The sequence below is a fragment of the Caenorhabditis elegans genome, chromosome V (assembly GCF_000002985.6).
Source record: "Caenorhabditis elegans chromosome V".
NCBI lineage: Eukaryota > Metazoa > Nematoda > Chromadorea > Rhabditida > Rhabditidae > Caenorhabditis > Caenorhabditis elegans.
Window position 1 is genome coordinate 4108547 of NC_003283.11, and position 14032 is coordinate 4122578.

Genomic DNA, 14032 nt, shown 5'->3' on the forward strand with positions numbered 1-14032 from the left:
TGATACCATCTTTAAAATCAGGGCAAGTTTTTACCCGCGCGGAAGGCTTAGTAGAGACATCACGTTCCAATTGTTACTTCATTATTTTATTTGTACAAATTTTGGAAAAAGTTTTCAATTATAATCAAGTTCATTCATTTTATTCATTTATTCTCATTCAAAACACAAGAAACGAGATATCACTTTTGAATTGATACTGCTTGTTCACTCATTCCTGATCTACTATCACAGCAACCGACCATTCCAGAAACAATGCAAACAGCCAAATCGAGAAGACCAGAAATAAGGCAAAGATACGGACTATATCCAGCCTGAAATTTATTTGTTTAATTATCACAAAAACTGAATCAAGAAAATATAGTGTAGTTATATTCTAACCTCATATTCAACTTCCATCAATTTGTCGTTTTTATTGTGGGTTATATTTTGAGACATTAAACCAATCGAACCCGTCAGCGAAAGAAGCATAATAACGATAGATACTCCGAGAATTGCGGAAAATGTTCCACGAACACCGGCCAATCCTAATTCTCTTGCTTTACAGCTGGAAATAATTGAATTGAATTCATTCGTTATTTTTGCCGTTGTATTTGTTAGTACATTTATGAATTTTCACATAAATTAAGTAGTTATTTTGTATTCTAAACTTAGGGGGCAAATAGCTCAGTCGGTGGCTTAAATTAATAGACCCACTATTAATTTAAGCCACCGACTGAGCTATTTGCCCCCTAAGTTTAGAATACAAAATAACTACTTAATGATCACCACCAGGCAGTGTGCCTGACTCGCAGTGCATAGCACTTAAAGAACGGATAGTCCTTTAATCCGTTATTCTTTAATTAAATAACTGGGGTGGTAAACAAGTCCTGGGGCTTAACTTTTAAAAGGGGCTTAAAAAGTTTAAAAAAGCCTGAAAGAAATGGCTTCTCGTTGGGACACTTGGGGGCTTTTTTTAATTTATTTCAAATGATAATAAATAAATAAATAAATAAAATATCCACAGTTTCAAAAAACATTGGAACTTATTTACCCTTTTAATAATATATAGTAACTTACTATGAGGGAACAAAAACGATAAGACGAATAAGATGAATGACAAAAGAAATGCCAGCAGCAACTTTAGCCAAAGAAAGTCCATATCTCTGAAAGAGAAATACTGAAAACTGAAATGTAAAAATAACATTTCACTTACTTTATCTTCTTTGAGTGGAAAAATTCCAATGTAGTCAACATAGGACGTGAACATGTTTCGATTCTGGTCCAGGTAGATGTATCTTGTTCTAACAACCCAGTTTTGAGAGAATAATCCAACGCTGTACATGATGGAACTCAAGAACACAAAGCATGCAAGGAATACCAGACGACTGTTATACATTCTTCGAGCACAAAGTAAAACGGCAAAGTGACTTGGTATTGTTGGGAATAATAGTTTTTATTGATAGAGGTTGTAAATACACGCAGCTTGAAAAGTGAATCACGTGAAAATTGAAATTAAGCATTATTTTGTTTCATGGATCAAGATTTTTTTTCCGAAAAATCCTTATTTGTTTTAATTTTCCCGAAAAAGGACGTGTGGTGAATATACCGTACAAAATTATTTAAACTCACAATCAGCACAAAGATCGAAATTGTACGGTATTAAGCTTTTTGAAGATAGAAAAAAGATTCTAAATGTAAAGTTCAGTAGTAAACTAATAGAACCTTCGAACTCTGAACAGTCTATCTGATTAGGTCAATATTGGGCGGGGCGAATCGCTGATTGGTTGCAGTTCTCATTTTGGAGGAAATCCAAACAAGGAGGTGACAAAAAAGAAATTTCTTTAAGTTGGATTTTTTAATGTATTTTCCACGTTTTGTTTCTGTATTTATTTCGTGGAGTTTCTGATTTTCATACTATTCTATGTTTTTTGGAGCAAAATCCTCATTTACGCTACTCCATCTTTAATCATAAATGATTGCAAAATCTCAAAAAACTGAATTATTTATTGTAAGCTGTAGAAAAAAAGTAATAATATGGTATTTAGACTCAATTGAAATATTCCGTCGCAGTTATGTAATTGCTGACGCGCTGACAACGCTGATTTTTTTTATTCTGAAATTTGAATATAGAACTAGAAAGCCCCCCTTCGAAAAACAACCGATTGAAAACAAGTTCATCGCAGTTTTCCGGTATTGAGATGACATTAGCATGGAGATAATAAAATGGGAGCATGTGTTAATTGTCAAAATCATGGAAAAAAGAAATAGGCAGTGGTTGCAAATTAGTCTGAAAACAAAAATAACATGGATTTGTAGAGTTTCAAAATTAAACTGACTGCAATCCGGGAACATCTACAAAAAACCAGGTAATTGCCATGCTCACACCAAGAGGAAACTCAGCGATAAGGAATAGGATTGTGTTATAGAAAACCAACTTTGTTGTTTTTCGAGAATCTGTGATTTTCTTGGAAGATGTTGAGTTTTTCCGTCTTTCATCAGTTTTTCTTAATTCTTTTACTAGTAAAACAGTGATGATTGGGAAGATTATGCATGGGATGATCTGAAAAATATCAGGGAATCGGTTATGTTTTCTTGATTCTCTGAAGCCGCCGCCTTTAAATTTCAAGTTTCCCGGAAGAATTGTTTTATTTTTTTGTTTGAAAAACTAATTTTTGAACGTCACATCAAGGTTTCAGAATACGTTCCATGTAATTGTTGAGCAGCCTGACCTTACTTCTATAACTAGGGTGTTTCAATGTAAAAACTGAAATTCTCTACCGAAAATGTTCGAATTTCTTGGTTGAAATTTTTTCGCATTTTACAGCTAAATTTTAGATAATCGCACCGTAAATTGGCAGAAATCGGTTCTTCTCGCGCCACGCCTTCTGGACCCGGGATGTCCACCGGTAATACATGGAAGCAGCTGGGGAGGCCCTTCCCAACGGAGCACCCGCTCTTTCAACAGATTGCAGTTAACTGAGTTTAATGGGGTTATTTGAGAAGTGTCCAAAATTTAAAAAGTATTTGAATACACTTTTTGATCATGTGACACAAAAATATGTATTGAACGCAAAATGTGAGAAATGTCAGAATATTACGGCACAATTGTATTTAAATACACTTTTCAATTTTTCGACACTACTTGAATAATCCCATAAATCTCGAATTTTCCAATGGAATTTTTCCATTAAAAATCATACCAAATTCCTAAAAATTTCTGTCACAATTTAAAAATTGTGTTTTTTTCAGGAGATGCTGATTATGTTACAAACATGATGCGGAAAAATGAGTTCAAACTTAATAGGGATAGGCTTAATAGCTTTGATGGCACAGTATAAGTTAGTAAAAAACCTCACATGTGAAACAATCGCTGCGGTGAATGTGGAAACTTTCAGTAAAAGTCCGTCATTTAACAAGAATAAATCACTGATAGTAAATGCATACATTAAAACACCATGTGAACTACATTTTGATGGTTGTTTTCCAACAACTCCAACATCGTTCTCGAAAACTGTACTAATTGAAAAAATTATGCAGATGGCGGAAACTCCGAAAATCACACGTAGTGCAGTAGATGGCTTCGATAGTTCAGTATATTTAGGATTCATGGGATTTCGAAGAACTAGCGTTCGAATGACTGCAACGCTGAATAAGAGCCACGTAGAACATCGGCGGGCGTATTGATTAACCAAGTATAGGAGCAAATCGACCGACACTAAATGATAGGACATAGTATTGAAACATTTTGAATACCGAGAGATAATTTCAATGGCAGTGACTTCGAAAGTTGAAAAAAATGAGAAAATATCGTAAATAGCAACTGCTGTCATGGTTATGTTGATACAAGACGTTCTCATTGATTTTCTTGTTAGAACAAGAATGTGAACTATATTTATCAAGAAGCACACCACAGAAGCAATGTATTCGTAGCTAGTAATTTGGGTCACAATTGCACTGAAATGAAAACTAATCAAGTTCTGCCTAAAAATGTAAACCTACACAAAATTCTCTTGAAATCGGCATAAGATAATCGCAGTTTTTTTTTGAAACTTAGGATAGTACTGATGAAATTGTATGTCGCATTGTGCCATTCGGTTTGTTCAGCAGCTGTGATCGTCAGATAAAAAAGTTATGCCGAAAGCCGGATCTTTGTGAAGAATCGAATTTACAATAAATGAATGTAATTTATGGCATTGGAATAGACTAGTCTAATAACATGTTATTATGACCGATCAGCATTCTTCATGGTTTGATCGGCTTATAATTTCATGCCAAATCAAAAATCTCGGTTTATAAAATTGATAAACATGAAAATTCACAGGAAAAAAGTAAGAAATAAACAAATTAAAGATGGAGTAGCGCCAGTGGGGCAAGTATTAGAAACTACTCCTATGGTGCCAAAATGATCGAATTTCAAAAAAAATCTTTTCAAACATTTTTTGAAAATTGTTTATTTACTTTCAAAAAATGACAATTACTCAGTTTTTTTTAAGTCTACCAAAAGAAATTTGTCTTCCTACATTTTTATACTTTAATTTTGTTTCAATTATTTGTATTAAAACATTTTAGGGGTTGGAGTATGCAACATTGCTTCGGATTTCCTCAAAAGCTTCTACTTTTCAAAATTTCGGAAATTTTCTAAAACTTTGACTGGAAATTATGAAAAATCTAAAAGTGTTTGGAGTGCTTTATTGAGATATTTGGTTGTTTTAGATCATTATTAGTGTATTTAAATAATGTCCCAAAAATAAGGCAAAATTACTAAAACGTTTAGTACAAGAAAGCGTGAGTAGAGACTTCGTGGAATGCCTAATATTTACAATGTGTACTTGAAGCAGTTTGCGATAAGCTGCTGATGCTGACTTTTTTATTCTGAAATTTATTTCAACAATTATACAATCCTGTATCACACACTCACCTTCAATAATTCAACATTAAATATTAGGATCTTTGCATTGTTCCGGTATTGAGATGACATAAGCATACAAATGACAAAATGTGAACTTGTGTTAATAGTCAATACCACGGAAAAAAGATATTGGGAGTATGAGAATATTAGTCTGAAACAATACTTTTCGGAATATTTTTCAAAACTGAACTAACTGTAATCCGGGAACATCGACAAAAAACCAAGTAACAGCCATACTGAAGCCAAGAGGAAACTCTGCGATGAGAAATAATATTGTGTTATAGAAAACCAATTTTGTTCTGTTTTGAGAATCTTTAGCCTTATTGGAAGATGTGGAGCTTTTTCGTTTGACATCGATTCTTCGGAGTTCGTTAATAAGAATAATAGTGATTATTGGAAAAAGAATGCACGGGATAATCTGAAAAAATATTTCAGAAGTCATGAGATGTACATATGTCTTCATAATACATAGATAGCCATTTATATGAGAGCAACACTTTTCTGGAATTTCCCCAAACCCACTATTCCTTCCTCAAGTTCAAATAAGCAAAAACTTTACATGTGAAACAATTGCAGTGGTGAATGTAGAGATTTTCAGTAAAAACTCGTCGTTTTGCCAGAATAGTTTGGAAACAACATGTCCATATGATATAACACCTTTTGAATTGCATTCTGATGGTTTTCTATCAATAATTTCAATTTCATTTTCGAGAGCAGTATTAATAGAGAAAATAATGCAGATGATGGATACTCCAAAGATCACGCGTAGTGCAGTAGATGAATTTGACAGTTTAGCATATTTGGGGCTCATTGGATTTCGAATAACTAGTGTCCGAATTACTGCAACGCTGAATAAGAGCCACGTGGAACATCGGCGGGCGTACTCGTTGATAAAGAATAGACAATTATTCAGGAATATCATTTGATAAGACGACTCATTGAAACATTTTGAATACGATGAGATAATTCTGACGGCTAGAGTTCCGAAGTTTAGTAGATATGAGCAAATATCAAATATAGCAACTGCGGTCATTATAACATTAATTGAAGATGTTCTCATTGATTTTCTAGTCAGAACAAGGATGTGAACAACGTTTATGAGAAAGCATACACATGAAGCGATGTACTCGTAAGCCGAAATTTGTGACACAATTTCACTGAATCAAAAATGTTAAACGGAGCCCTTGAACTGTAAACCTACATTAATTTAAATTGAAACTGGCATAAACTAATTGCTGTTTTATTCTGGAAATTTGGATAAAAATATTGAAATTGCTGATCGCATAGTGCCATAATTTGTTTTCTCTCAGAAAATGAAATATGAATGTATTGCTTGACAATCATGAATGATTATTTTGGAATTATTTTTTAATAAATTCAATTTAGACGAAGAGAACATGGCAGCATTAAAATAATATGCAATAGTGACTAAGAAATTCGTCTGGTGAGAAATTAAGTTATTTTCCAGCTTGTGTCACTTCAATGAAAATCAGAAATCATATGAGCTCCAAGGAAGTTGTTCGAAATAGTCACCTAGCAGAGGCGGCCAATTTCCAAAACGTTCGGTTATGCGCCAGTCACCGGTCACCATCAAATAACAAAACTAATTTTGTCCCCGATCCGTATCCACTTTTCGAAATTAATAAATTATTCTAAGTCATTGAAATATTTATAATTGGTATCTATATGGAGTGGTCAATTCCATTCAATAACCATAAGTATGCACAAGTCAATTAAATACATAAATCCAATTCAGTTTAACAGATTCTGCAGGTAGTGGCACATCTCGATCGGCGTTGGGCAACTGTGTAGAAGGTATTGGTGCAGAATCCGTTGGTGGACCAGGCGGCACAGTTGGAGGAGCTGTCGGCGATGTATGAGGTGCAGGTTCCGGATGTTACAGTTACGCTTCCAGCTGCGGTGGTTGATGGGCATCTTCCACAGGTTCTCTGGCAGTAGGTGTTCACGAAGGTTTGCATTCCGATGTTTTGGCAGATGCTCAGATCAGTTCCGCAGTTAGTAACAGCATCGACGCATCCCGCTTGGTTGCAGAATCCACAAGCAGATGGGCAATCAGCGGCAATGATCGTTCTCCAGGCTGGGGAGTTGCATTGAGAAAGTGTGATAGAAGCGCAGTTGAGACGAGGATCTGAATTATAATTCCTTATTTTTTTCCAAAACTTAAGATAAATAGAACTTACAAGCAACGTTAGGGCAGTAGTACGCATCAGTTTGACAGCAGAGTCCACACGTCTTCGGGCAATTGGCAGCAGCAGCAGTTTTCATGTCCTGAACTACGGCAGCTGGGGTGGCAGTAGCAGTCGTATAACAAGCCAGTGGTCTTCCAGCAGCATTTCCAGCGGCTGGGAATCCCAATGTATCGGTGGTTGGGTATAGGATAGCGCACGATGCGTCAGAGATAGTGTTCGAGCAAGCAACTGCTGAAGGGGTCCACACGAACTGTAATCAATAATTTGAATTTATTCAGTAACATTCAGGATTTTATTTTAGCATGATCAAATAGGGGTTTATGATTATTCTTTAGTGACTGTAGCATTTAAAGCGTCCTTAACATCATCGAAATCATATTTTCTACAACGATTTGTATCTTACCGCTGTTCCATTATAAGTTGTGCAGTTCAAATCTCCACCAATCACAGCAGAAGCTTCTGGGGCGAACAATGAAACAAAGAACAATGAAACTAAAGCAATCATTTTGTTTAATAAAAGAGATAGAACCACACTGGTTGATGTCTATTCAAAACCATTCCCTCCTTTTATACTAATTTCCGAACGCATTCCCTAATCTTTGCACAACTGTTCGTCTTGTGCGCTAATTTTCCATTCTCGGTTTCCAATAGAATCGTATGAAAAAGACTCCTCTTTCGACCATTTGAACAGGTGTAAATTTGTATCGGTTTGACAACAAAGCATTTTTCAGTACAACAAGTATCGCCTCCACAACACACTTTGCTAAAGGTGTCTTATTAGATCAGCTTTTGAGCTTCTTGATTTCATTACTTAGAGTGTTGGTAAAATTATTTGAACTGTACTGGGTAACTCAAAAAATTATAATCAAATTTTCATAAATCTGTGATTTCACAAGGTTGAATTCATAAAATACTCTTCAAATTGATCCCTTACCAAAAGCGGGTGGTCCTAGCCCAGGAGGCACAGTTGGAGGAGCTGTCTGCGATGTATGAGGTGCAAGTTCCGGATGTTACAGTTACGCTTCCAGATGTAGTGGTCGATGGGCATCTTCCACAGGTTCTCTGGCAGTAAGTGTTGACAAAGCTTTGCATTCCAATTTTTTCAAAGTCAAAATAAAGGTTTGCTCAGAAAACTGCACTTTTTGACTTCCACCCAGGAGCAGAAAATAATTTCGAAACAGAAAGGCATTGGTTTTTTCTCCGTGAGATTTCCGACATGCACACAAATTATTACAGACTCAGCACGCAGTCCCACGTCATCATCGACAAGCGAAATGCGTTTGTGGTAACATGAGGTCGAGAGAAGACTCGAAATAAATGAGAGACGGATTCGAGTGTAGCCAAACTTGCAGCAGTTGCTCATTGCATCAAATGAACTTGTAGAATAATAATAAAAATATTCCTACTTTTATATTTTTATTTTATTATTTTGGAAACCAATGTTTTTGCCTAATGATGTTCGCCTTTCAATATATTTTTATTATCATTCTTATTTGCATCATTTGAATTGCAAACATATGAATTATCAAATTTTCGAGATTTTTTTAGTAAAGATACCTTGGCGAGTTTCTATGATTTTCTAGAATCCATCAATTTTAATCAGTTTGCTTTTCACGGAAAAGTACCGGAAAATAACCACATGAAAGCAAAAAGAATTAAAATCGGTTAGCGTAGGTACTGCACTGTATATTGAAAAACCCGTATGCTAGGCACTTATTTTCGGAAGCCCATTTAGATGCAATACTATAAGAAGGCGCAACACTAATAGATGCGTCATATTTGTATACATAGATTGTAAAAAAAATCAAAGAAAACATTTATATTTATTCACTAGTCAGTCGCTTAGAAATGTACATGGAATGGTCAGTTCCAGTTAATAAATATGAGTTGTCGGATGAGTTGAAAGAAAACTGGGGATATTGTGAGAAGTTATTGTCGTTTTAGCAGATTCTGCAGGTAGTGGCACATCTGGATCGGCGTTGAGCAACTGTGTAGAAGGTGTTGGTGCAGAATCCGTTCCTAGACCAGGAGGCACAGTTGGAGGAGCTGTCAGCGATGTATGAGGTGCAGGTTCCGGATGTTACAGTCACGCTTCCAGATGCAGTCGTTGATGGGCATCTTCCACATGTTCTCTGGCAGTAAGTGTTAACAAAGCTTTGCATTCCAATGTTTTGGCAGATGCTCAGATCAGTTCCACAGTTGGTGACAGCATCGACGCATCCACCTTGGGTGCAGAATCCACAAGCAGATGGGCAATCAGCGGCAATGATCGTTCTCCAGGCTGGGGAGTTACATTGAGAAAGAGTGATAGAAGCACAGTTAAGACGAGGATCTGAAATATTTATTTTTTGGCAAAATAACTTCATAAAATTAAACTTACAAGCAACGTTAGGGCAGTTGTAAGCTTCAGTTTGACAGCAGAGTCCACATGTTCTTGGGCAAGTGGACGCAGCGGCAGTCTTCATGTCTTGAATCACTGCAGCTGGTGTAACTGAACCAGTGGTGTAGCAAGCCAGTGGTCTTCCAGCAGCATTTCCAGGAGCTGGGAATCCCAAGGTATCAGTGGTTGGGTAGAGAACAGCACACGATGCGTCGGAGATGAAGTTCGAGCAGGCAACTGCTGCAGGTGTCCAGACAAACTGAAAATTAAGAGTTACAGCTAGGTGAGTCTATCAAGTAGCCCTACCGCAGATCCATTGAAAGTGGTACAATTTAAATCTCCTCCAATAACTGCAGATACATCTGGAGCCAAGAAAGAAACGATCATCATTGAAATGAGAGCAATCATTTTTGAATGTTTCAGAGGAAGCTCTGGAAAATGAGCTGCTGGAAAGTATGTTTTCTGCAAGAAAATAGTCCACTTATATACCAGGTTTTCATTCTTTGTACAACTGCACCTATATGTGTTGCAACGTTTTGTACTACAGACACAATGAAACCCTCGCAAAATTTCATTTTTGGGCCGTTTGAACAGCTGACGAAATGAGGTACATGTGTTTTTGAAACAAAAGAATTTTGTTACATGGCAAGTCTATGCGCAGTGCAAATGTATAGAGACGGTTCTAGTGCATCATTTTTCTTTGGGTGATAATATAAAATTTGATGAGAAAAAAAAATTTTTGAAAAAAGTTTCACTATTCTGTGTACTTTAAATAATCATTGTTTTCTTTTATATTTCACCCAAAAGCGGCGAATCTACTACAACTCGAACGTATTAATTAACACAGAAAATCCAGAACCGAAACCACTAATTGTCTGGAAACTTTTATTGGTAAATTGTTTTTTTTTCTTCAAGAAAGTAGCGTATTAATATGAGCGAATGTAATCGAGAGGGCATCAACACGTGTCAATAGAACTGAACTAATTTTTTTGATATTTATTTGTTCCCGATTTAACGTCATCGTGGTTTCGACTCAGATCTATGATTCTCACGGACACAATAATTTTTATATGTCCAAATGATTCAAAGTTGCTACTAAATTATTATAGTCTAACTATTATAGTTGTTGTATGCCTTGTACTTTCGAGTTAAATGTTTTGTGGGTTTATCACAGCTTTTAAGGTTTTTAGGGTTCTTTTACAAGTTCCCATAATTAATTATCATTCAAACACAACTTTCATCCTGGAAATCGATACTAGCTTACGATACTAACTTGATATATAAATGTTTTTATTGAAAAATAAAAATAGTTGGAAGTTTTATCAAAAGTGGTGTAATGTAAATAAAAGTTACCATGTTAATTTCAAATTAACTTCTAAAATTAAGTTTGAAGCAATTTTTCATCTATCTTCAATAGAGTATTTATACATACATGATTGTTTTCCAGAAGCCTGGTTTGGATTTCATCAAGCTAATTTTGTGATTTTGCCTCAGTCGTGCTGAAGCACTTTCAGTGCACTAGCCGACCCCAATTTTTCAGCACTTGCGGTATTTTTTTCCATATTTTTGGATAAAGGCGTTTAGGACATAAAAGTGTGAGTTTTTCTCTTGTCGCTCTGCTTCAGGTTGTTATAATGCTTTTCCGGATTCGCAGTTTAACTTTTAACTCTTGATCTACGTATACCAGTCTATATCAGATCTGTAGATCAGTGTTGGTTGTGAAAAAAATCAAATAAAACATTTATATTTATTCACAAGTCAGTCGCTTAGATTTGTACATGGAATGGTCAGTTCCAGTTAATAAATATGAGTTGTCGGATGAGTTGAAAGAAAATAGGGGGAAATTGTGAGAAGTTGAAGTCTTTCTAGCAGATTCTGCAAGTTGTGGCACATCTGGATCGGCGTTGAGCAACCGTGTAGAAGGTGTTGGTGCAGAATCCATTGGTGGACCAGGCAGCACAGTTGGAGGAGCTGTCGGCGATGTATGAGGTGCAAGTTCCCGATGTTACAGTCACACTTCCGGATGCGGTGGTTGATGGGCATCTTCCGCAGGTTCTCTGGCAATAGGTGTTTACGAATGTCTGCATTCCAACGGTGTTACAAATGCTGAGGTCGTTTCCGCAGTTAGTGACGGCATCGACGCATCCGCCTTGGTTGCAGAATCCGCAAGCAGATGGGCAGTCAGCGGCAATGATCGTTCTCCAGGCTGGGGAGTTGCATTGAGAAAGAGTGATAGAAGCGCAGTTAAGACGAGGATCTGAATAATCAATTATGTGGGATTTTCTAAACAACTATCTTACAAGCAACGTTAGGGCAGCTGTAGGCATCAGTTTGACAACACAATCCACACGTTCTTGGGCACGTGGAAGCAGCGGCAGTCTTCATGTCTTGAATCACTGCAGCTGGAGTAACTGAACCAGTGGTGTAGCAAGCCAGTGGTCTTCCAGCAGCATTTCCAGGAGCTGGGTATCCCAGTGTATCAGTTGTTGGATAGAGAACAGCGCACGATGCGTCGGAAATAAGGTTTGAACAAGCCACAGCTGCAGGTGTCCAGACAAACTGAAAACTAAGAATTACTTGCAGATGTACTCATCCTAAGCTACCGCAGATCCGTTGTATTGTGTGCAATTCAAGTCTCCTCCAATAACTGCCGAAACATCTGGAGCCAAGAAAGAAACGATCATCATTGAAATGAGAGCAATCATTGTTGAATGTTTCAGGTAAAGCTCTGGAAAATGAGTTTTTGGAAAGTATGTTTTCTGATAGGAAATTGTCCACTTTTATACCAGGTTTTCATTCTTTGCTCAACTGCTGCATGTCTCGTTTTGTACCACAGACACACAATGAAACCCTCGCAAAATGTCATTTTTTGCCCGTTTGAACAGGTGCAAAATGTTGTACATGAGATATTATAACAAAAGGGTTTGCGTACATGTAAAATCTAGCTCAGAGTCATTTGCTACATATTATCCTGTCGTTAATCATTGTAAATTCAAGGAGAAGTAAGTATGTATAATTTGCATTTCAAAGTTAAAATTGAATGGTTTCTGTGTTTTTTTTAAATTTTTTTTTCAATTATACTGAAAATATTGACGAACAATTTGGGCAAGTTTTGTGTTTTTATTTTTTAATCAGAAATTTGATAAGAACTTTCCAGTCAGTAGACGACTGTTTGAACGGCTGCCATATCTAATGCTACAAAACTTCTAGTTTGAATACGTAAGATTATATGAATCAGTTCTACAACAATTGTCCAGTGAGGTTTTCATCGAGCAAAACTATTTTCAGTTCTACCAATTTAAAAATTATCTCGAGAACCCATTTGTATACCTGTTCTCTTTCAATTTGTATTTCCAACATATTGTTTCATTAGTCACAAAAGTATCATTTTTCGCAACTTATGTACATTAAGAACACTTGTGAGATTTGCTGTATTACTAAATTTCATTCAATTCGAAAATAATGTGCATAAAATATTTATTCACTAGTCACGTATTTGGAATGGTCAGTTCCAACTAACAATAGATATAAGTACATGAATGTCTTGAAAGAGTCGAGGTCAAAGTTGGGATGATTACATCATTTAGCAAATTCTGCATGTGGATCCACATCTAGCTCTGCGTTGATCTACTGTGTAGAAGTTGTTCGTGCAGAATCCGTTCTTAGCCCACGAGGCACAGTTGGAAGAGCTGTCGGCGACGTATGATGTGCATGAACCTCCTCCGTTGTTGTAACCGGAAGTGGTTGTAGATGGGCAACGTCCGCAACTCTTTTGGCAGTAAGTATTGACGAAGCTTTGCATTCCAATGTTTTGGCAGATGCTCAAGTCGTTTCCGCAGTTGGTGACGGCATCGACACATCCTCCTTGTCCGCAGAATCCGCAGGCAGATGGGCAATCAGCGGCGATGATGTTTCTCCAGGCTGGAGAGTTGCATTGGCTGTTGGTGATTGTGGCACAGTTGAGACGTGGGTCTGAAAAATGTCATCCAGATCATAGCCTGGCTCTTCAATTTTTGGTAAACTTACAATCAGCGTTCTTGCAGTTGAAGGCATCTGTGTTGCAGCAGAATCCACAAGTCTTTGGGCAACTTGCAAGGGCAGCAGTCTTCATGTCAAGTACGACAGCTGCTGGGGTGACTGTAGCAGTGGTATAGCAAGCCAATGGTCTTCCAGCGGCATTTCCAGCAGCTGGAAGTCCCAATGTATCGGTGGTTGGGTAGAGGATAGCACATGATGCGTCGGAGATGGTATTCTGGCACGCAACGGCTGCTGGGGTCCACACGAACTGAAATTCAAGTTATGTGTTATGGATTTTTTATGAAAATGTTATAATAGAAACGTACCATGGTTCCATTGTATACAGTGCAGTTCAGGTCACCTCCGATGGCAGCGGAGACTTCTGGAGCCAAGAATGAAGCGAAGAGAATTGAAATGATTGCAATCATTTTTGTTAGATTGGTAGGAGCTGGAGAAGAAGAACTTCTGAGCTGTGAATTTCACCATTATTTTTTCCTCTTTTATACTAATTTCCATATAGCCTTAAAAGATTTGCAC

At 36.9% G+C, this 14032-nt stretch overlaps 7 protein-coding genes and 2 non-coding genes across 9 annotated transcripts; 2 read left to right on the forward strand and 7 right to left on the reverse strand.

Moving 5' to 3' along the window:
* Positions 1-115: 115 nt before the first annotated feature.
* Positions 116-1427, reverse strand: clc-18 (DUF2975 domain-containing protein). Its single transcript, NM_001269104.2, has 4 exons — positions 1193-1427; positions 1057-1142; positions 379-544; positions 116-311 (listed from the first exon to the last, which is right to left on the reverse strand). Exons 1-4 carry the CDS (start codon positions 1373-1375, stop codon positions 180-182), a joined length of 567 nt encoding a protein of 188 aa, NP_001256033.1. The 5' UTR covers positions 1376-1427; the 3' UTR covers positions 116-179.
* A 660-nt stretch (positions 1428-2087) lies between these two features.
* Positions 2088-4070, reverse strand: srw-134 (G-protein coupled receptors family 1 profile domain-containing protein; the record flags this gene model as incomplete). Its single annotated transcript, NM_001322550.1, has 5 exons — positions 2088-2092; positions 2139-2266; positions 2316-2539; positions 3336-3933; positions 3979-4070. 5 exons carry the CDS (start codon positions 4068-4070, stop codon positions 2088-2090), a joined length of 1047 nt encoding a protein of 348 aa, NP_001309503.1.
* A 718-nt stretch (positions 4071-4788) lies between these two features.
* On the reverse strand, positions 4789-6181 carry srw-133 (G-protein coupled receptors family 1 profile domain-containing protein; the record flags this gene model as incomplete). Its single annotated transcript, NM_071743.2, has 5 exons — positions 4789-4851; positions 4898-5039; positions 5083-5306; positions 5448-6045; positions 6090-6181. The coding sequence occupies 5 exons, from the start codon at positions 6179-6181 to the stop codon at positions 4789-4791; spliced, it is 1119 nt and encodes a 372-aa protein (NP_504144.2).
* A 361-nt stretch (positions 6182-6542) lies between these two features.
* On the reverse strand, positions 6543-7625 carry T05B4.8 (ShKT domain-containing protein). Its single transcript, NM_071744.3, has 3 exons — positions 7502-7625; positions 7090-7348; positions 6543-7037 (listed from the first exon to the last, which is right to left on the reverse strand). Exons 1-3 carry the CDS (start codon positions 7601-7603, stop codon positions 6646-6648), a joined length of 753 nt encoding a protein of 250 aa, NP_504145.2. The 5' UTR covers positions 7604-7625; the 3' UTR covers positions 6543-6645.
* T05B4.19 lies at positions 6682-6738 on the forward strand. Its single transcript, NR_068688.1, has one exon. It is a non-coding gene; the product is annotated as an Unclassified non-coding RNA T05B4.19 (non-coding RNA).
* A 512-nt stretch (positions 7626-8137) lies between the features above and the next one.
* T05B4.18 lies at positions 8138-8195 on the forward strand. The gene has a single exon (NR_068689.1). It is a non-coding gene; the product is annotated as an Unclassified non-coding RNA T05B4.18 (non-coding RNA).
* Positions 8196-9038: 843 nt separating this feature from the next.
* T05B4.9 (ShKT domain-containing protein) lies at positions 9039-9886 on the reverse strand (the record flags this gene model as incomplete). The annotated part of the gene is made up of 3 exons (NM_071745.1): positions 9039-9430; positions 9479-9737; positions 9785-9886. The coding sequence occupies 3 exons, from the start codon at positions 9884-9886 to the stop codon at positions 9039-9041; spliced, it is 753 nt and encodes a 250-aa protein (NP_504146.1).
* Positions 9887-11343: 1457 nt separating this feature from the next.
* T05B4.10 (ShKT domain-containing protein) lies at positions 11344-12183 on the reverse strand (the record flags this gene model as incomplete). Its single annotated transcript, NM_071746.1, has 3 exons — positions 11344-11735; positions 11779-12037; positions 12082-12183. 3 exons carry the CDS (start codon positions 12181-12183, stop codon positions 11344-11346), a joined length of 753 nt encoding a protein of 250 aa, NP_504147.1.
* A 759-nt stretch (positions 12184-12942) lies between these two features.
* phat-5 (ShKT domain-containing protein) lies at positions 12943-13969 on the reverse strand. Its single transcript, NM_071747.7, has 3 exons — positions 13822-13969; positions 13505-13763; positions 12943-13450 (listed from the first exon to the last, which is right to left on the reverse strand). Exons 1-3 carry the CDS (start codon positions 13921-13923, stop codon positions 13062-13064), a joined length of 750 nt encoding a protein of 249 aa, NP_504148.1. The 5' UTR covers positions 13924-13969; the 3' UTR covers positions 12943-13061.
* Positions 13970-14032: the final 63 nt, after the last annotated feature.